This window comes from Aplidium turbinatum, chromosome 5 (assembly GCF_918807975.1).
Source record: "Aplidium turbinatum chromosome 5, kaAplTurb1.1, whole genome shotgun sequence".
Taxonomy (NCBI): Eukaryota; Metazoa; Chordata; class Ascidiacea; order Aplousobranchia; family Polyclinidae; genus Aplidium; species Aplidium turbinatum.
The window spans coordinates 6,574,730-6,597,236 of record NC_137476.1 but is presented as its reverse complement, the minus strand read 5'-3'; the positions used below and the strand labels follow the sequence as shown (position 1 = coordinate 6,597,236).

Sequence of the window (22,507 nt, the reverse complement as noted above, 5' to 3'; positions counted from 1 at the left end):
ACTTTTCCAAACTCGTAGAGTGCTTAGGCCGATGAATTTTGAGGCCTGGTTACTGAAGTTAACAGACAAATATTCCCATGCTATGACATAATGCATGTCAACTATTCAACGCATTTTATCAGTGGATTAAAAAATGTCTTCGATGAGGAGTGTCCAACTGCATACAATTACAGTGTAAGTTAAATGTTACTTTGTCATTTCAGAATTTATAAACAAATTGGTAGGCTACTTAGTGGATATTAATTGAAGTGTCGAAAGAGCTCACAAAGTAGGAAATTATATAGTTGAGATGCAACACCAATTTTCTATTCACATTTCAAAAAATCATTAATAAGACAATAGTTGGAATAAAATGGGATCCAACAAAACACTAACCGATGCAATGTCTCGTGAAAATTTTGTCATTGTTTTGGTTCCAAGTGGGTTCATTGGCTCATAATCTTTGGAAGGCACTGGACGATTTTTCAATAAAAACTGATGTAAATCTCCGTTCATGACAAGCTCTGTGAGAGCTATCTTTCTATCTGGAGTTGAAAACACAGAAAACGTAAATAAACAATCTATTTTAGCTACATGGTAGGAATAAAATAAAATGTGTTTCGAATATTAAAGAAAAACAATACTTCAAATATACAACCATTTTAAAATATTAAAGCTGTTGTTTGTGGTAACGTTTGATAAGGTTTGATAACATTTACTCATTCGCCCAAGACTTATTGAACTGTACACAACAGTGCTTTAGTTTGCATTATACGTCAAGTACTTATACTGTATCAACACAGAAATAAAATAATTAAGAACGGAATTCATTACCCTAACAATAAAATAATGAAGAACGAAATTCATTACCCTAACAATAAAATAATTAAGAACGGAATTGGTCAACCTATTAATCAAATAATGCTAAAATGTTCTGATTTTTTTGCGATAGCTTAATTAATGCTTGGTAGATGAATATTTGGATTACGTAGCAGAAATAAGTAAGTGGTGCTAACTTTCCAGCCCCCACTAAGCATGGCATACTCTTGGTAGCATTTTTATTCTCCATCATTATGAGTGTTGGCAATTTTTTACCATCACTGCTAAATTATCATAATTCCACTTTTAATCATAATAACAGCGACTTAAAACCCTAGAAGTATCTTTTTTTATTACAACATTTGGCAATACAGAATAGTTAATTGACATTTGGCTTTAATATGATGGGAAGGATTGGGAGTGGCATCGCTTTTCTTCTCTTTTATAGAAATATTGTTTCAGCCTGTTTGATTTTTTTTTCAGTGACTTTTTTCTTGTTCAATTATTTTTTTTAGACATGCGCAGTAGTAATGCCCTTTATTTGAAGTCGCTGTTTGTTAGAATCTATTCGTTCAAGTGTTATTTTGTTGGGTACCTGAGGTCAATTTTATCAGCCCGCTCACAACGCAGTCTTTTCTATAAGCGTCGGTAACGACTGAACGTGATCTGATGGCAGTGAATATATTATGTGGTTGCCAAGAAACAAATTAGTCTACGAGCAGAAATAATGACAATTTTTATGCAAATTATATTATTATATATAAAATTATTATAAAATTAATTTTATTACTGCTCGTAGACTAATTTGTTTCTTGGCAACCACATAACATTTTTAGTCATTTTTTTACAGTGAACTGCTGTAAATTTTACTGTACTATGCTGTTGATAAAGTTGTACTGAGGAGGGTTCAATACCCGAAATCGCGATATGCAACAGAAGAATTTCAAATTGGAAAAATGCAACAGAAGAAGAATTTCAAATTGGACTTTGTCTCACTTTTATGCATGTACTCATACAATTAACATGTACTCTAAAAGGTCGTCGTTTATATTAAAGTGTTCACATTTTTCTTAAAGTTCAACTTTTTGTTACAAGTCAAGCTTCAACAAATTTTAACTCTTTCAAAACTTTAAAATGTTTAACGATTCAGATGAGTAAGTCATTATAGAAATATGAGCAAACATATATGAGGTTATTTTGTTTTTTTTACTGACCTTTATCTTGGCTGATCCCATAAAGTTGAATGACAAATGGATTTTGTCCTAACAGGTGCATAAGTTCCAATTCCATTTCGAATTCTTGATGTTGATGAGCGGTGAGTTGAGCTCCTAAAATAAATTACACTCATTTTGTCAAAAATGTGTAATTGAGGTGTTTGTTTGCAAACCAAATCAGAAGTTATTCGTGAAAAGATAAAGAAATTGTTAAGTCACATTGTATTACACTTTGTACACAGATTTGTTTTCACTTATTCTAATTTAACTGTATTGACATTTATTTTGTGTCAAAAATGGTAAGCATAATAATAAATTTCAGGAATTTTCTTTAGCGATGCAGTGCTGTCGTAATAGTTTTTTACTTTACGAAAACTGTTGATTGTTCAAGATGTTTATATCACACTACGTGGAAAAATAATTTGTCTAGTTCTTCATAATGTTTTGTTGGTTTTGCATTAGGTTTAAAAATAGCACATCAACCAATTTTGATGATACAGGCCATGAATTAATCATCATGTCAAGGGTATGGCCTGTCTGTCTGTCGAGAACGAAGTCTTCCCTTCCACACCTCACGATTGTATGTACATTAATACAAACAAAGATATGCGAGTCCATGATGCAACTTCCTGCTTGACTACGAAATGCAACATTTCACATATTATATTGATTGTTATCATAATTGCATAAACAGAACAATGGGTATGAATGGATAATTTCTGTAAACTTTTTTTCATAGAAAAGCACATCCTAGCATACAGACTTACCTTTTATTATTTTTGCTGCAGCTTCTACAAAATTAAAATTTTTGTATGAAATTCTTGCTCTCCAAACTTCACTAAAATGCCCCTCTCCTAGTTTGTTCAACATTGTAATATTTTCAATGGGAATTTCCAAAGGTTTTTGTGGTTTGTCTGAAAAAGTTGTGGCTTTAATAATGCACTGTAAAGTTTATTCGTACAAATACATAGAATCAAGATTTGATTATTTTATATAAAAAGCTTTGGTAGAGAGTTTGCTTTGTTGAACCATAGAGAAATAAAACAAAGTAACTTCAGCGGGTTTAACATGATGTATTACATACACAAATATAACATAATTAAAAATAAACTCTAACGTTTTCGACACGTCACGTGTGTCCTCATCAGGAATTACATATCTGCAATATGCATAAAATGAAATTGTAAGGTAAATTTGACTTTGCACTATAACTGTAACTGTATACTAACGACACTCCAGACTGAAAAGCACAAACTGAACGAGTGACACAGGAATGATTACAAGTAAATTATACGGTGGAAACAGATCACATGAGGTGTAAACTACAGGCATTTGACAAACAATTATTCCTGTGTCACTCGTTCAGTTTGTGTAAAATTTCATTTTATGTATATTGCAGATATGTAATTCCTGATGAGGACACACATACGTGTCGAAAACGCTAGAGTTTATTTTTAATTATGTTATATTTGTGTATGTAATACATCATGTTAAACCAGCTGGAGTTACTTTGTCTTATCTCTTTATATAAAAACTTCAGCATCTTTTTTATTTTTTCCTTCTGCAACAAGGGGAGAACCTACTAACCTCCTGTTTGATCATCACAAACATGATAACGCAACTCCGCGGATGGCTTTGATGAAACTTTTCTTCTAAAACATAAGAAAATATAAATTATGCCAAATCTTATTTTTGTTGATGTGATTTTTGATGTGACTGTGTACGCATTATAGCTTGATGAAACAATCTCTAAATCTATTTCTATCACTTTCTAACAACAACACCTTAACCTTTCCAAAAGTTTACTCCCTACTTCCGTTTGTCTTGAACGTAATAAACCTCAATGCTCATCAAATATGACCCAATTTTCATGCTGTTTGCAGTTATTGGTGTATATTTTTTATTGCCTCCTCGACACAATATATCAATACACAAAACTTTTTAAAATACATACAACAATAAAGTCAAATTACAGTGGGTGGTCAATAGGTATGTGCGATGGAATAGGTTTCTCAGTGGAAACACAGCGCAGGCAGTGAAATTTCTGCAGATACAACTTTTTAACTTTTTTGATCTTCTGCCGAGCTAGTCGCGATGGTCTAAACTCTAAAGGAGGCAAACATTTGATGCGGTAAGACGATGCATAACTAAAAATCCAGATCAAATGAACAAGCGTCTTTGTTTTGGCTTAGCCTTTACTGCCTACAAAGGATTGCTACTAGAGCGGTTGAAAATATTATCCTTGTTGCTGTGACAAGTTTATTTAATGAGGTTTTGATGGATTATTACAAGAAAAATATTATTATAGTGACATAAATTAACTACATCTTGAATAGGTAAAGGTAAAGGTGAGTCCCATACTTGATTCAAGTGTCGGGTATGAGAAGATAAGGTTCTCATTAGACTAAGCCTTTGGCACTATAACGAGAGTAGGGTGGCCAGTTCCTTTCTCTCGGCCGCCTTTACTTCAGCAACTACACCCACACAATTTATTACACCCTGGGTAGAGGTGAGGGGTGTTTTTCAACAAACATCTTGAATAGACTAAACTCTAAATAGACTACACCTAAACAACTTGATAATTCTCACAGAATGCTCATAATCTACTCACCGACGATGAAATACCAATGCAAGTATTATGACGACCAGCAATAACAGAATAGCGGGAGCTGCTACCCAAACTGCAAGAGGTTTCGTAGTTAAAAAAATTGATTTATTAGAAAGGCCGAAAAAAAAATATACCTCCAACGGCCGCTGGTGTCGAAATCGACACTTTTCACAAAAAATTTATTTTTTCGCAATATTAACAGTGAGAGTTCGTCTTATTTTACAGTGATAAAATTGTCTTAAGCACTTAGCCTATTACTTTTGTCACCTATTTGCGCTGTTCATTTTTTGGTTTTAGACGAAAATTATGACGTAGGCTACCAGGTTTTGATCAGTTCGAAGCTTGACTGTATCAGTATCTGTATCTTGACTCTGTACGATGATCTAAAAATTCAACAGAGCGAAGACATAATTATTATAAAAATAGCACAAAGTTTTCTTACTTAGGAGAAAAAAATCAAACAAACCAACAAACACTTTACGCAGTGCAGCCTTTGCATTCTGTGACTTTCCAGTCACCATTATCACACTTCCCACAAGTTGGTTTTCGACAGTGGCTGCAAATGGTAACTGTATTGTTTTTGCAATAATGTTCATCACATTATATGCGTTTTCTAGGTGGTCGCCCCTGCTCTTTTTCTCTCTGCAGTGTCGGCCTTCGTTTCACCACATGAGCAATTCTCAAGCTCTCAATGAGCTGGAGGATAAAATCACGTCGGCTGATGTTGCTGCCGGAACGTTTTCTAAAAATAATCCAAGAGTTCAAAGCTGCAATATCTAACATATTTGCCCAAACTGAAAGAAGCCATCTTTTGCTTGCTGCTTGTGTGGTGTATTTTCTTGCCATTTGATCAAGCACATCAACTGCTACTTTGTTCTCGCTATAAAAATGGATCACAGAGGGTTTCTTTTTCTCTGTTGCATCGATATTGGGGCTGTCATGCATAGTGGAAAAGACATTTGAATTTTTCTTTTGTTTGCACTGATAGTTTACAAGCATGCAGCTGTTCGTTGAATTGTAGAAGAATTTACTAGAAAATCTTTCTCCTCCACCCTTGGTCATTTCCTTTGTCAGTCCTTTACTGTTAGCTCGAACAGTTCCAACAATGGTTGTAGTTCTTTCCTGTAGCAAACCAGCAAGATTCACTCTAGTAAAGAAGTTAACTGCTGTGACGTTGTACCCGCGCTTTGTCTGTGTAAATTGGTGGTGATCCTCATCACTACATACTCGGTGAGAAACCTTCCATTTCGTTGCTCTCCTGCAATAGCTCCGAGGTACGATAAGTACGGTACGGTATTGCACACGTACTTGGAATGAACCTCGGTTAACACCAAGAATTTCATGCCAAACTTGTCTGGTTTGTTTGGCATGAGCACGATAAAAGGACATCTGTTTTTCATTGGAAATAGTTGTTCATCGATTGGCAGGCTCTAATCCGGAGTGTAATGGTTGATGCAATTAGCAACAAGTCCTTCCGGTGGCTCTCGAATATGAATAAACTTATCTGTTGCAAATCGCTGATCGATTTGTGGAAGGTATCTGTAAACTCAGTACGATGACCTAAAATCAAGCCGAGCAATGGCACACATCAAGCCGGGCGTTGGACAATTACCATGAGAAACGCTATAAGTAAGTGTGAAAACTATTGAATTAGTTTTTTTCACACAGGAACTCTTTTATACATTACAAATCTTTCTATACAATTCAATTTTTATAAGGTGTCGATTTCGACACTTTGGTCGTTGGAGGTATATCCGCACATTGTAGATAACATCAAAAGATTTTTTAGAAAAATAATACTGAACTATAAAGTGTAAGCATAATTTGGAAGCTACTGAAAATTTGAAAGTGTTTCTAAAATTTCTAAAAGTGTCGATTTCGACACCTCGGCCGTTCTAGAGTTAACACCAATTGATTAAGTGAAACAATGGAAACAAAGAAATGAACCAGTGTTAAAAAATAAAGACAACACCATGTATATGTTGTATACACATAACGATTGGAAATGCAACAAACAAACGCTTTTTAAAATACTGAAAAAAAGCTCATGCGCAATTTTTCTAGATCAGATTTTCCGAAGAATACGTCCGAAGATTCTTGTATTTTCAAAAGTTTACAACAAAGTGATTTGACAAATTTTGACCAAAAAGACACTTTTTGAATTTACTACCGTCTTTCTTTTTACTCTTTCTCAAACTGAATTTATGTAAAACAAAAGTTGGCTTCTGCGGACTGGTTTCACAGTTCCAAGTTCTAAGATGTTTTAAAATCAAAAAATTAAAAATACTGTGAAAATTTTGATGTTAAATTTCAAGTTTTTTGAAATTGAAACGACTAAAATACAAACGTTTATACAAGATTTATAAAGGTCATTTTAGATTAATATATCAATTAACTCTTTGAAGGTTGGGGGGGAGGGCTGTCAATTCAACTTTTTGCATCAACAGTTGTATCTATAAAACCACTGAGGCTGCGACTACGAGATTTCTTGACTTTTCCTAACTTTTATTCACCTCTATTGAGCTGAAATTTTGAGAGAATAAATGTTATAAATTGAGAGATATAAGGCATTTCTCAACACATCCTCTGAAATGTTTCATATTCTATTGTTCAAAATTTTCCCACCAGCTGGACGAAAGTAATTAATTTGGCTCATGTTTCGTTAATCCGAACTGTTTCACAGCGTGAAGGGAATTGGCTGTATGCGTGGACCTTTTGTTCTCACAATGGCTTATAAGCGACTTCGATACAGGAAAAGCTTCAACTTTGATACGATGAGTTACTGTCGCTTGTGGTTGAAATTGCGTAAAATTAAACATTAGACTTGGTGCCAATGCATCTAGAGCGACAATTGTTTTTCGCAGACAATGATGTCCTTTTAATCAAACAAAGCATAGGCTACAACGTTATTGCAATGACTCAGCGTCATTTGAAGTAGATTTGATGTAAAATGTGAGATAAGTATTGAAAGTGATCGAATTGTTTCTTTCACTTTCATTTCTCGTGACATATTCAACGTTGTGGACTGTTTTTAGATTGCTCTGTTTGGGCCACAACGCTTTTATGAATAGTTTGAAATTTAGCTACTGTAGAAGCTGCGCTGTAACATATTATGATTTTGGTTTCAAATCTTTCCTTTTGTCCAACACACTATCAAAAGCAGAAAAGGCGTCGATGTTCCCAAAGCTTCTCACATATACTTGTAAACATTTATTTCCAAGTCGACATGTAAAGATTTCAAATGCAATGTGCTTCTCAATTGTGTAGGATAAACCAGAACATCACGCTTTTGTGAAAATGACGATCGTTCCACCACGTTTATACGTGATGCGGCTTAGTTGAATCAATATATTCGAGGCTTCTTGTACCAGGTTCACTGTCACTGATAAACTAAACCGCAATGCAGTACCTCGCAAAGCAATTGTAGCGTAACATTTCCATGCAAGGGCGCGGGAAGTAGAGGTGCTCAAGGGGCTGCAGCCCTCCCTGGAGCTAATTCAGCCCCCCCTGGAATTTTCAATAATTGCTTCAGCCCCCCCTAGAAAATTCTGACAATTTAAGGTACATAACGTTGTAAAGGAGGTGAGGCTTGTTGCCGATGCCCACTTCGTTTAAACAGTTGCAGTTGTAATTCGTGAATCGTCTAAACGTAAATATTTATTCATGTCACTTTTTGGTTCCAATGAAGTTGCCTGCAATTTGCTGGGTTTGTGTCCTACTCGTTGGTGCGTTGGTGCTTCTGCCCTCGCTCGTGTTGTTAAGTGCAACCCTACCCTGTTGCAATGTCTGACAGACATGACAGAAGATAGTGCAATGAGAGGAGACGCACGTACAAAGATATTCGGCTTGGTAAAACAAGCACGCACGATGCGACCTTATTTTGCGATTACCTGCAGCGGTAAAGTTTTTCAGCCTGCACAAGCCGTCGCAAGGTAGCTCCAAAACAAGAAGATCTCTGCTTCTACAGCTTTAGAATCCATCACCATTCTCCACAAACGGATCAAAAATCTCAGAAAATATGAATCCATTTAGGCTACAAGCCTATGGAAGCAGCGAACGTCTTTACGTCTGCTAATAACCTAAAGACGCCAAAAGATCCCGGAGTGAGTAAAACTCCAGTAAGATTTCGAAATACAGAGGAATCGGATGCTTTGTCGTCTGCGGGAGAAGGAGCGTAGAAACGGCAATACATTAAAGCCCTTAATTTGGTTCAAGCTGAGCTTGATCAAAGATTCAACCAGGCGGATCTGCTTACAGCAGCCAACAGAGAGAAGGCTCTTCTGAGCTGTGCAAACGGTGACGAAAAGTCTGATACTGAGATCAGCTTACCCGATGCCATCAGAAAAGATCGCCTAAAAACGCAACTTACCTTGCTCAGCGATGTTGTAAGTGGAAAAATCGCAAACTCTGTTAAAAAGGTTGCTGAGATAATATCGCAACTAAACCTCCAGGCACTAGATCATTTCAAAGAAACGCGGAAATTCGTGGAGCTCTGTCTTTGCCTCCCGATTTCAGCTGCATCATCAGAACGTTCTTTTTCTGCTCTAAACGCCTGAAAACATGCTTGAGAAGCTCAATGACACAAAAAAGACTTACTCATCTTGCGTTGATGTATGTCCGGCTGCGTAGTCATCGGCATTCGTCGGCTGCGTAGCCGAGTGGTGAGAACATCTGCGCGACGTTCGAAAGGACGTGGGTTCGACACCGCTCCAGAGCACGCGGCTGTGTCTCGGCGAAAGACACTTACAGGCAAGCCAAACTAAGGGGAGCAGCTGACTTGAAAACTATATGTCACTTCGCTGCTTCCTGTCGTATTGCATCTGTGATCGCAGTGTACTGTATGTTATCGCAATGGGCGCAAATAAAAACATGATTATGTCCTCTAAAACACTGTCGATGTCAAAGAACTCATGACACAGTTTATAGAAAACACACTTGAGCGAAAACCACTCTTCGGAAGCGTATTTCATATTGATTTCCTGAACAGCTGCTTTGTTGTTACCGTTCTTCATTTGTTACAATAACAAAGTGTGTGTTTTGGCGTCGTTTTTTGCACAGGAAGGGACCGAATTCTTACAACCCGCTCTTAAAGTTCACCTGCATAAGGGGGTCTGGGGGGCGAAGCCCCCCAGAAGCTGACAACACTACGGAAGCTTCGGCCCCCCCTAGAGAAAAATAGTTCCCGCGCCACTGTTTCCATGTGCTATAACTCGTCATAAATTGTGAAAACTTGTGTATTTACTTGTCAAGTTGTCTCATGTGAAATATAAGTCACAATGAAATCTTATCTCCGTTTACCAAACTGAAGATATGAACTTATGCGACGTCTTGCAACGTTGAATCGACGGAAAAGCGGGTAACTGCCAACCTGAACTGAGAATGCATGAAAGAAATCGTTTATTGTCGAATGGACGTGACTTCAGAGAACGGTGAATCGACGCAGCAACGAGAGATATTTTAGTTAGATAATGACACGCGGCAACGCGTTTACATTGAATAAAAATACCTTTATTTTATCTATTTCTATTTCCATTCTTCCCAGTTTCGTCTCACAAAAACAAACAGATGAAGTTACGCATATTTACTAAATTATTCAATAAACAATAATGCATCATCCAGCATTATGTCAGCGCTGATTGTCTAGACAATGTAGACATATTTACGATTTGGCCGAGTTGTGTGAGAATTGTATTCAATTAATCGCATTATTTATAGTAGGTAACACCTGCAAAAACTAATTGCAGACTCTGCCCTCATAAGTGTAGTTTAGAAGTAGCCATCTCATATTGAGCCAATCGAATCAATGTAAAATAGAACGCTTTTACTTGATAGCGTGTGTGATATATAGGTTTTATCTAACAACTACTTTCAGTTACATTGAAAGTGAATGAGTAAGCATTCCATTATGTAGTCTGTGACAAAAACTGGAAATGTATAATCAGAAAATATAATATCATAAAGTATATTGCGTTATGTACATCTAGTAATTTTTATGAACATGGTATCATTTTGCAGGCAGGCGTTTTTATAGGGAAACAAACTTATTACATAGTATGATTTATGGCACTTATCCAACTGTTTCATCATGCGAATAGCTGTTTTAGTTGAATTTAGAAAAAAATATAACTTATAACCGCAGACAGATGCAACTTTTTTCATGCTTTAGGCAATCGGCTGTACGGTGAACTATAGTAGTACATAACATAACCCATATGCGGAGTAATCGCAAGGGTCAACCCAAGTAATGGAAAGGTTCTTTTTGAGTTATGGTGATGGAATTCTTGTAATGCTATTGAACTTCATCTTATTATGAAAAACTTATATTGTTTGCATTTGCAAGAAATATCAAACTTTTGGATTTTTTTATCACTGAACTGTCCGTTAGTAGAATGTTTCTTTGTTGCCTTAGTTAGGCCTATTTGTAAGTCAGGAAAGTATTTGTTCATGTGACATATGGGGATATTCTAAGAGACGGAGTTATTTTGTAAACAATATTTGATTTTTGCACACCATCGAAATTTTCACACAATACACAAATGCTCATCGAGATATAGTGCTGATAGTTGGGAAAAGTTAGATTGTGATAACTACAACTTGCCTGAGTACAGCAAGAGACAATCAAAATAGATGAAACCGCATTCATGGTAATATAGACGTTTCGCAAACTGGTCTTATCATTTTAATATAATAACAAGAATGACAGCTTATTTTCACTAAACATATAAACAATATCAAAAATTATGGATGAACAGCGAATCTATATTTTTCGGTTTAGGTTCTACAATGCATTCCAGCCGTCAAAACGATGGAATATTTGGTAATTTCGTTGAGACATACTATTGCCCAATCGTTGAATTTACATCAGAGATAATTTTATTAGATAGATTATCAGTTTCATGTACATGGTTTCATGCAGCGTTATAATGTTGTTTTTCAAGCCACATGGCGTTCATGGTCATAACGCAACATTGCAGAAACAGCCAATATTGATACCAGATAGGCCTACTAATTATTATGCCGCTTTCGTCGAATCTACATCGCTAAACGACGAAATTGTGCAAACGCCTGTTGGATTTCCCTTCTACGTGTAACTTATCACAAACGCGAAAGCATTGCTCAAAAAGCTAATCCGAATCACCATAGATAACCATAATATTCATATAGTTTCATCATCAGTAAATATGTAAAGTGCCCTCTGATTGCAAAACTTCACAATTTTTGACAACAGTCTGACAATTTCACCAGGCATTTATGCCTATATTATAAATGCCTGGTGAACAGTCTCTCTCTGTTTTTACTACCATTAGTCTGACAATTTATTATATTGCAAAGTTTTGGTTTATTCTTGACTTCTATAATTATGTGTAACAGTTTTTTTCTAACTAGTTTGTATGTAACTAACAATTTGTTTCATTATACATTTTCTTTAGTATTTTTTAGTATTTTAACGCCATTATAAAAACATATTACTTCGTTTTCACTTTTAAATAAAACATGGCAAGGCAAGGATTCAGTGCTGAAGAAATACTGCAACATGTTTTACTGGATTCTGACGACGAAAGCCAGGCGGATGATTTGGAGGATTTATGGCACTCCGATTCAGATGAAGAAGCAGATTCTTCTCCGTCAACTTTCGCAACAGCAATTCCGATCGAGATTGACGACCAGTTACCTTCCATGGCGATGTTCAACCGGAGTTTGCGCCACCACGACGGATTATAACATCAAAAGACCAGTGAACAGTATAGATTCCTCTCTCGACATGAATAACTACGATGATGTTGAGTTTCCCGACACACTGAAGTCTTATACAACTTTTGTAGAAAAGCCAAAGAACAGACAAGAGGGCGACGTCAGCATTAGGCTACTTGGTCTAATGCGAGGCCGGTGCACAATGGGAGAAGGGGCCGAGCTAACATTATATCTGGCCCGACTGGTGTTAGAGGAGAAGCCAAAGAAGCCAAGACTCCTCGGCAAGCATGGGAACTATTTTCTTCTTTATACATTTTGAACATTATTGTTCAAGAAACAAATAGAAAAATTGCCACACTCATTTCTCAATTGCCAGAGAGAATTTTAGATAACAGCAGGTACTGCTATTTTGGCCCAACCAACAACGAGGAGATGCTGGCCTTTATTGGATTGGGGTATTTTCGGGGGCTTTTAGGACAGGCTGGTCATTCCACGGATGTATTGTTCAATCAACTGCAAGGGCATCCCGTGTTTAGTGCAACAATGAGCAAGAATCGCTTTAAATTTTTATTTTCGAACATTTCGTTCGACGACCAAAATACTAGGCCGCAACGTTGGAAGAATGACCGGTTTGCCGCATTTCGAGTTGTTTTCGAAATGTTTAACGAAAACTGCGGCAAACATGTCATTCCAGGTGACTACTTGTCGTTGGACGAAACGCTATACCCCATGAGGACACAAATTGCCTTCAAGCAATATAATCCAAACAAGCCTTCGAAATATGGCCTTCTGTTCAAGTCGGTAAACGCCAGCAGATTCCCATACACATTTACGGCATCGGTCTATTCAGGTTAACCGAAGGAAGAGCCATTTCATTTTTACGTTCGTGAAACAGAAGAAGTGGTAAAAGGAATGGTGATGAGCCTGGAGCAACACGGTGACCTTCTAGGTCGGAATATTTCGTATGACCGCTTGTACACCTCCATACCACTCGCGCAGTGGTTGCTTGACAGGGGTATAACGTCAATGGGAAGCCTCAACGCTATAAGTAGAGAAATACCCCTGGAAGTGAAGCAAGTGAGTGGTAGGGAGGAATTTTCGTACGAAATTTATTGGCAGACGAGTGAGGCTGATCTCAGCCTACATTCTTATGTAGTAAAAACGAAGAGTTCTGGCATGCGGAATGTGTTGATGTTGACGACCATGCAACCTCTATTGGGGATTACCAAGGATGACTGCAAAAAGAAACCAGGCTTCTATGAGCTTTACGACTTCACAAAGGGTGGCACTGATATCATCGACCAAAGGATGGGTTCATTCACGTGCAAAGCGAAGTCCCCACGGTGGACAACTACTGCGTTTGCTTATTTTTTGGATACTTGCCGCGTCAACGCATCTACAGTTTTAGCACTAAATGAAGGGACTGATCCACGGAAGCGAAAATCCTTCGACTTCAGTTGGGAACTGGCCATGGAACTCGTGAAGCCATTCATAAAGTCACGATCTCTCCAGGGCCTGAACTATCACACCATACATAAGATTGAAGCAGTAATAGGGAAACAACCTTCAACAACCCCTGTATCAACTCCAAGCGGCAGAAGGGCCACCCTGCCCCAACTATCGTTGACACGACGTAGATGCGACGTATGCAAACACGCTATTATGGGAGAAGGTGCTAAAGCCAGAGAAAAAATAAACTACCAAAAAACCGTGGCCAATGTCAGTGCTGTGAAAAGCCTTTATGCCCTGCACATTCCATACGAGTATGTCAAGCTTGCTTTTGCGCAGAATAAACTGTTTGAATGATTGCGGTTTTATAAACTTTGGCTTCAACCACAGCCTAAATAAAACGCGGCGCTCAATGAAAGATTTTCCTTTTTTCCTTTCTTTAGACAGATAGCTATTTTTACGTTGATTCAACATATCAAGACGTTGAATACTTGTAAACATGCACGGTTTTGCAATTAGATTGCATATCAAAATCATCTATCCTTTTTTGTATAAAAAGTGGGTCATAAAACTATTCGTAATACTCGATGTAAAATTCAGCATTTTTATATGCTGAAACAGTATTGTATTCATATTTTATAAATCCATTTTCTATTTAGAAAATATCAATATAATGCGGTTTGAACATAGCTGAATTTTAGCACGGACACAACGACTGATTTTATGACTTTTTACAAACAAGGACAGAAGAGAAGTAATCTAATTGCAAACCCGCGCATGTTTACATCGTCTTGCGATGTTGAATCCACGTCGAAATGATTGTATTAGCGTTGTATTCAACTTCTCGTATTATCGATCTGTAAATGTGCAGCCACTTGTAACTTCAATGTGCCTCATTGCATATTCCTAATTATTTCTGAAATTGTGTGTACATAACCTGACAGAACACAGGTTGCTTTAACATTGAATCAAGTTGCAAAACGTTGCTGCTAGAGCCTTGTGCCAATTGCTGCATTCCGATATTACTAAAACCAAATCAAAATACTTATCAATCTTTTGCTGCCAAACTGACATTTTTATCGCATAAACGCCCATTAGGCAGCTAATTCTTTGTAAAGTATTTCTCCAGGTTCACAATGATTTGACTCATAATAAATACTACTTTGAATAAATCTAAATATTGTTTGGATTTTAGTGTGTGGCCTATGTATTGAATCTTAGAGAGCTTATTGAATCCACAAGAAAATGACCAGTTTTGCCGGAGGCATTACAGATTTTCCTTTTGAACAAAAGTGTTGTGACGTTTTAATGAACCGTAGCTGTTTTATTTTGAATTTCTTTCTGACTTCTGTTTACGATAGAGCATCATCGACTTTGTCGGGTAATCTTACTCCTAGTACTAGCCTTGTATGTAGCCGAGTTCACATTGAACTTACATTGAGAGACGCTGTTGCAACTACAATACATTGCATTTCAACCGCGTTTTTTGTTGCATGATCTTCCATTCGTTTGGTGGATTACATAATAGTATTTGATAAACGCCACCCTGCTTCTTCAGCTGGTCTACATTTGTTAATAAAGCGTAGGAGTTACTGTTCTTGGAACCGAGGTCACAAGATCATAATCCAAATTGGTGTGACGCGCGTTCAGAAATCTCATTACTGCATGTAATTGATGAAGCATTGTTCTTTTAGTCAAGGATCGAGCTTATGTTTGAGCGTGGGAAAAGTTATTATTTTGCATGGAAAACATAGATTCAAATTGAGATTATGTAGAAAAATTTTAATCACAACATTGCAATGCATGTTCTTCATTACTCTACCAAAAAATAATGTGTAAACTCACGCTACAATTGCTTTAATCACAAAATAATCCAAAAGTCATAAGTCACTTCAACATTTCAACGTATATGAGCAGTTTTAAAATTCACATAGTTTTAATTTTTGGATATGCTTAGCGTGAATAATTTTACAAAGTGAATCCCAAATTTTGAAACCGTACCTAAAAAAAATAACAGAGATATCACTCCTAAAGCATGAGAAGAATCGACAGCTCCCCCCCAAGCTGAGCAAGACTCCAGGAGCCCAACCTTGTAAGGGTTAATGTTTTTCCATGTTTAGACTAACACTGCAAATCTATTATTTTTGACATAATTCTGCATTTTAATAGCTTGTTTTTTAGGTTTCTTGCCCATACAAAATAAATGGACCTGAAACATCATTAACCTGAATGTTGTTTAAAAATTTTTGCTGAAGAAAATATTTTTTTCTGCGCCATTTGGCAACAATACCATAAAACACCTAAACTAAAAATTTGTTCAAGAGCAATGTGCTCTTAAAATGATAACTTCAAAATAACAATAAACTTTACATTAAATGGAATTTTTGAGCAAATGTGTTATGACTTTACCCTTTTGCAGAATTGCAAATGCATATGAACAAAATGATTGTTCCAAATTGTCTTACCTAAGCTTTGTTCAGAAACTGGAACTGGCTCCACTGTTGGTGAAGGTTTAGTGGTAACCATAGTTACGTCACTGGATACAAATGATATTTTGTCATCGAATGAAGGTGTTGTAGATAAAATGTAAATTCTGAAAAAAAGCACAAAAAAACGAATCAAGAAAATAATAAATATTTCAAATCAATGAACATTTTTTATAGGTTTGACGTGTGCCCTTTTTAGCTTTATTTGTTGTATTAAAAACATCATTTCTTTTTCCTGGTGAGAAATTAGCACTTTAACCCTATCTCTAGAGACACGGGGTTTTATGAGGACGTCCCACTCTAGGAGTGAAATATTTCTTAGAAGGAAATAAGCAAGAAATTTGAAATTTCTTGACTTTTAGTTTGTTTTTTTTGCGAATTTTCTAAACCTAAACTGGTCATTTTTCTACCTTCCTGCCCTTCACAAAAAGCATTTCGTCTCAGGTGGCTAGACATTTTCGTGCAATGCTAGTTATATATATTAATTATATTATGTTAATGTTAGTGCAATATAAATGTTAGTGCAATTACTTTGAAATGTAGAAACGTTCAAAAATGCCTTACATTTATGAGCAAAGCAATTTTTGTTTAGTTTAGCATTACTCTATGTTATAATTGAAAAATTTCAATTTTGAAGCTATTTTCAGGAAATTAGAGTAAAAATCGACTTTCTGATGTTTTTTTTCATCACTTTATTTCAACAAATTGGTTGAGTAAAAATTTAATTTCTATACGCACAATACACATGGCTATTATCTTGTAAAATATTTTGACTCTGTGACTTTCATAGCTCCTGTTATTAGCGATTAATTAGCACCGGGCTGAAAAAGCCCGTGACGTGCTTTCCGCATACGAAAACAGCTCGTACTAACATAGGGTTAAGTCTACCTCTAGTACAGTGGTTCTCAAACTTTTTCAAAAAATTTGTTGAACGGTCCCTTTGCAATTTTTTCAAAGACTCACGGTCCACCGAAAACTTACGGCAAATCAACGCAAAAACGGTAAATAATAATTTATTTATTACCTGCAATTAAAAGTGCACACGTCAATAAAATGGGTGCGCCTGCTTGGGTGTTATCAGTTTTATGTTAGGTTTCGTTTGGTTCAATATGATCTTGATATTATTATATGCATTACATCCAACATGTTTTGAGCTGGGTATCAATGTGACATTGACTTCTGTATCTTTGACACAACCTGCGACAAAATGTTTTCCGATAGCTCAGATATTCTCCTACTCACAATGTCGTTTGACTGAGACACTTGCTTCAGCTTTTGAGCTTCAGATTCTCCCAAAACGTTTGATACAATAACTTGGCAACAAAGCAAGATCAGTTGTTCTCCGATGGTGTAAGGCTTCTTAGCGATAGCTATTTTTCTTACAACTTCGTAGGAGGCCCTTAACCCTGCAGTATTTTCCTTCCATTGATCATTAGTGCTATCAAATCTTGCACTAAACTATTAGCTTGTTGTTTAAAAAATCTGCATCTTTGTTTTGATAATCTGAATGATGTGCTACCAAATGTCTTTTCAGCTTGCTAGGTTTTAGAGCAGAACTTGCTAAAACTTTACAGCATAGCACGCACCGCGGCTTTCCTTCTCCTCCAGAATGTATCACAGTGAAACCAAATTGAACATAGGAATCATTGAATCTTAATTTTTTTAGTGGCTGAGCCATTTTCACTTTTTTTACTCAAATTTATGTTAAAAATTCAATTAGTAAAGTTAAAAAGGTGTTAATTTTGGGCTAATTTGACTAAGGCTAAAAAAAGCTGAAAGTTCGGAAAGGCATTCAATTTAAAACTTAAATCAGTAAAAATATCGCGTGCTGAGTCGCTCGACTGAAATCAGCTGATTCGCAAGGAAAACTGTCCTATTCCTATGTCAAAGTGCCTACCAGTGTTGTAGGAGTACGTCACCACTATGCACTCCTTGATGTCACAAAGGCGATAGAAACGAAGCAACGGCTATCACAATGAAGCGAAAGGCCAGGCTTAAAAAAACTGTGTCGAGGGATGCCAAGCCAGCTTACTATGGTTTGGAAAATAAGTTGCCTGAAAATTTTTACTTTCCACAATTTTTTTTCTTCGGAATCGCTTTAATTTTTTTGCAAGGTGCTTCGCGGTCCCAGAAAATTGTCTCACGGACCCCAAAAGGACCGCGGACCCCAGTTTGAGAACCACTGCTCTAGTACTTCATTATACAACTCTATTAGATATGCTAAAGACGACATAGTGGTTTTATCTTTGCAAGACACTTTGGTAACAAGACATTTGCATGTTAAATGCTCTTTTGAAGTCAAGCAAATACCAAGTTACCATTACTCGTAAAGGATACGTAGTCAAAAGTTAAAATACTTTGTATTACTTAGCCCATGGCTACCTAAAGATACGGCCTGATTTGTCACATTTTGCAGAAATTTCCAGGTTTTGCTAACTTTTGGCGAATGTTTAAATAAATGTTTCTACAAATTATATTGTTATGCTTTTTTTTACTGTTTTCCCCAGGTGACACATTAGGTTTTAACACCCTCAGATGTTGAAAAACAAAGAAAATTTGATTTTGAAGATTTTAGTCAGACTGTTAATTTTTCAATAACAGTCTGATTCAGAGTTTTTCAACTTACTTTTTCTCATTTGCTACTGCTTCCCCAAAACAACAAAAAGCTTTTATATCATTAGGAGACAGCAAAAAGTAAAAAAATCTCAGAAAATGTCAGTCAAACACTAGCAATAGCTGTAATCAAAATCTGCAAAATGTGACAAATCAGGCCGCATCTCCAGGTGGCCATGTTTAGCCATAAAAAGTTAGAAAACTGTTATAAGAAATAAATTTCATATTGATTCAGAAAATGTATTTTCAAATGTTGCATATTTATCTCCTCTCGTAAGGTACCTGGAGCTAATAAGGCCCGCTAATTTTCAAATCTCAATATTTTTGTAAATACTGCATAATTTCAAACGAAGCTTGGAATAAGGATACTTTTGGTCTATCTAAACAACATATATGTGAAACAAGTTTCTAAGTAAAAGGAGTTGTGAAATATTAAAAAAATAAAAAAATCTCATGCGGGATTTATTAGATGCATATGTTATGAATAAGGCCCGGTTTGCATTTGCATCAAAAGTGATAGAAAAGGTGTATTTTCACAATAACAACACCACAAAACAACTTCTAATCGACAACACAGGCACAGAACTAATAGGAAAATACACAGAGACAACTACCCTTCGCTCACCATGCTCCATTTTTTTCAAAGCGACATGGTGATTTTAGATAATGGTAGGGATGCTAAAGTATTTTGATACTGAAATTGTGATATTTCCATTGCAATAACAAATATGATTAATGGTCTAACAAGAATTGTTTGGGTCACTCAAGTCTATAACCCTCACTTTTTTTTAGCCAGGGGTGCACAAACGGTACAATTTTCCTACCCTATGAGCCCATGGGCCTTATTACCAACATTAGCATAGTCTGATCATCATTATCAGTCTTGCTTTAATTAGAAAATAAGGTCAAATTTATTGGTTTTACTGCATCAGCATGCACATATCTTTCACATAAAGTGCAAAAAAACGGAAAGCAAACAGGTTTGTTTACTGCAGAGCAGTCTAAATTATGTGACAATTAATAAAACCACTCAATTTCAGTCCCCCCAAACTTCAACTTTCCGTAACTCAAAAAGTTCTGAACTTTAGGCTGTGAAACTTTACCAATCAGTTTCAACTCACCATAGCAGCAAAAAACGATTTCTTTTTTGTTTAAAATATTTGTAACAACGGAGATCCAGGGGGTGAGCCTTATTACAGGCCGGGTCTTATTAGCTGCACGTACGTTAGTTAGAAGGACGGATTTTTGTTGCGTGTACCTGTAAATTTAGTTCACAGTTGTGCCTGTAGTTGCTGATGAACAAGAACGTTTAAGTTTTTCGTTTTGTGGTGCGTGTGCTACCAAATATCTTAAATTTCTATGTGAAACTTCAAAAGATTTTAATCGAAATTTGCAAAATTATGAAGTTGAAATGTTCAAATTTCCAAAATTATTCAATCAATTAAAACTTAACCCTATCTGTGGTTTACATACAAGTAAGTTTGATTCTGACGTAGAGGATAGTTTTGTGCTTGATACACTCCATCTTGTGTGGCACTGCGTCGTTGACGTGTTGATGACGTAGTACTTGACACATCATTGACGTCACAGCTCGTTGTTTGGTTGTTGCCCAAAGAAATGAGAATAGAAGTTTTGCGGAAGCTGAACAAAGTACCAAGGAATGTGTGAAAGCTTAAAAGCATGATATAATGATTAAATTCAACAACAAAAACATAAAGATAGTTCATAAGGACTACTGAGAAGCGTAAACGTTTACTTGTACAAGTCAATTCTTTTGGTGCAATGCAACCATTTTCTGAAACTTTACTGTTAACCATGTGGTCACAAAACTCACTGCTTAACAGCAACTGCCAGATACGGAAGTCCACTGTCAGCTTCTGATAAATTAGTGGATGCCAAGTTGTCAAGGAAAGATTGGGAAGAAGATGTAGTTTTGTTGTTAGTCTGTGATGAGTCAAAAATTTGTGCAACAAGGAAATAGCAACTGTTAAAACAAAGAAATGATTGAAAAGTGTTTTGGAGTAAGCCAAAAGAGTACAGGCTTTACGAAGTTTGTAAAAATTTACATTGCTCAATAATATGAAACGAGTCACACAGGAAGCTTCACAATCAACGTTCAAACGTTAAACACTAAACAAACTAATCCCTGTTGTGGAATTATTTGAAATCACAAGTTACTTGTCAAAACAATTGCTTGACTTAGGGTGGTCAATAGAATCTGCTATCAATAGTTTGAATTACCTGATTAGTCCATTAGTTTCATCCGGAGGTTGTATCATCAGAGTTATATTATCAGATGATGGGTCAATTTGTGAGGGAGTAGTCAAATTCGAAGGTCCTGAAAGAAAATACATCATTGAAATAGTTTCCAAACCGCGTAATGTTGTTATTGGTTAAACTTGTAAATGACAATTTTCACTAAGATTTTTTTGTTTGTCGTATCCAGGCTTACACCCGGTGGTTGAAGATTTAGACTAAGTGGACGGCACGTTGAAGATTTAGATTAAGCGAAGGCAAGGAAGCCAATCTTCGTGTCCACCTTCAGGCATGCCTTTAAGTGTCCTGCCACAGACACTGCCGTATGCTCTTAAGCGGTGTCGAACCGGCGTCCTTTCGATTGCCGTTCCAGGGTTCTCAACACTCGGCTATGCAGCCGACAAAATGTTCATTAAGTTGATAAGCACTTATGCAGCAGCCTGCGTTAATTTTTATAATACACTAGGCCTATATAAGTTTTTCCAAATGGGTTGAACAATGCCAAGTCAATAAACGACGGAAAGTTAACCGTGCGATTAAACCTTCATAAGTAAACTTGTACAAAATATTTCTTAAAAAAAAATCGATGATTGGCAAACGATGGCAAACAGAGAAATACAAATTTGTTTATTACAATCAAATCACACAGACAAACATTGTGCTAAACAGAAACAAAAGAACTGGATTCAGCAGTGACAAATTAATAAAATACATTACTTGCAGGATACCTGATACTGGTGCAATACATTCTCCAATTGCTTTTGCTGCTACTCCATTCCCGGCACAGGATTGGCCAAAAACTTCAATCACGTGACGACGATTTGGCAAAGCAGAAAAGAAAGTAGATCGATTTTGTGACGTCACATTTCGTTGAAAGAATTCGCGACTGAGCAACTCGGAAATTGCTTTGTAACTGTCATTCCTTGTAGTGTTGGGAAACATTTCAACTTTGACCTGTTGACAAACAAGGTTTGCGAAAGTTGTATGTAAAGAATATTCGAATACAACAAAATAAATGTGTTAACTAGAAATGTGCCGAACGGTTATTGTTGAATCTTAATTTGTAATTACTTGAGCCTAATAGTATAAAATGGACTTACATTACAGTCCATAAGGTCAACATTCAAGTCCAGAATAAACATCAAGTGTTAAAAGTTTTGTCAACATTTAAATGTCTATATCTTCTTGAATTTAAGTACAATTTTGTTTATTACTTAACATGATAATCATGCATAACAAAAAATTTGGTTTGTTTTAGCAGTACAACAACATCCATTTCCGTGCAAATATATGAGAGTAATAAGCCAATGATTTTTGTCCGAAAATCAACCATATCAATAATAATATTTTCATGTTACTTAAAATAACATTAATCACACCCATTTGCCTTG

At 36.2% G+C, this 22,507-nt stretch overlaps 1 protein-coding gene across 1 annotated transcript in view; it reads right to left on the bottom strand.

Moving 5' to 3' along the window:
* The window catches only part of LOC145770886 (uncharacterized), a 50,162-nt gene that overhangs the window by 5,748 nt on the left and 21,907 nt on the right, over positions 1 to 22,507 (bottom strand). Inside the window, exons 13-22 of the mRNA XM_082582629.1 lie at positions 21,845 to 22,070; positions 21,102 to 21,198; positions 20,695 to 20,844; positions 20,334 to 20,501; positions 16,227 to 16,354; positions 4,624 to 4,693; positions 3,600 to 3,664; positions 2,780 to 2,926; positions 2,013 to 2,126; positions 376 to 524 (exon numbers count right to left, since the gene is read on the bottom strand). Coding sequence (XP_082438755.1) covers positions 376 to 524; positions 2,013 to 2,126; positions 2,780 to 2,926; positions 3,600 to 3,664; positions 4,624 to 4,693; positions 16,227 to 16,354; positions 20,334 to 20,501; positions 20,695 to 20,844; positions 21,102 to 21,198; positions 21,845 to 22,070 — 1,314 coding nt within the window. The remainder of the gene's footprint in view (positions 1 to 375; positions 525 to 2,012; positions 2,127 to 2,779; positions 2,927 to 3,599; positions 3,665 to 4,623; positions 4,694 to 16,226; positions 16,355 to 20,333; positions 20,502 to 20,694; positions 20,845 to 21,101; positions 21,199 to 21,844; positions 22,071 to 22,507) is intronic.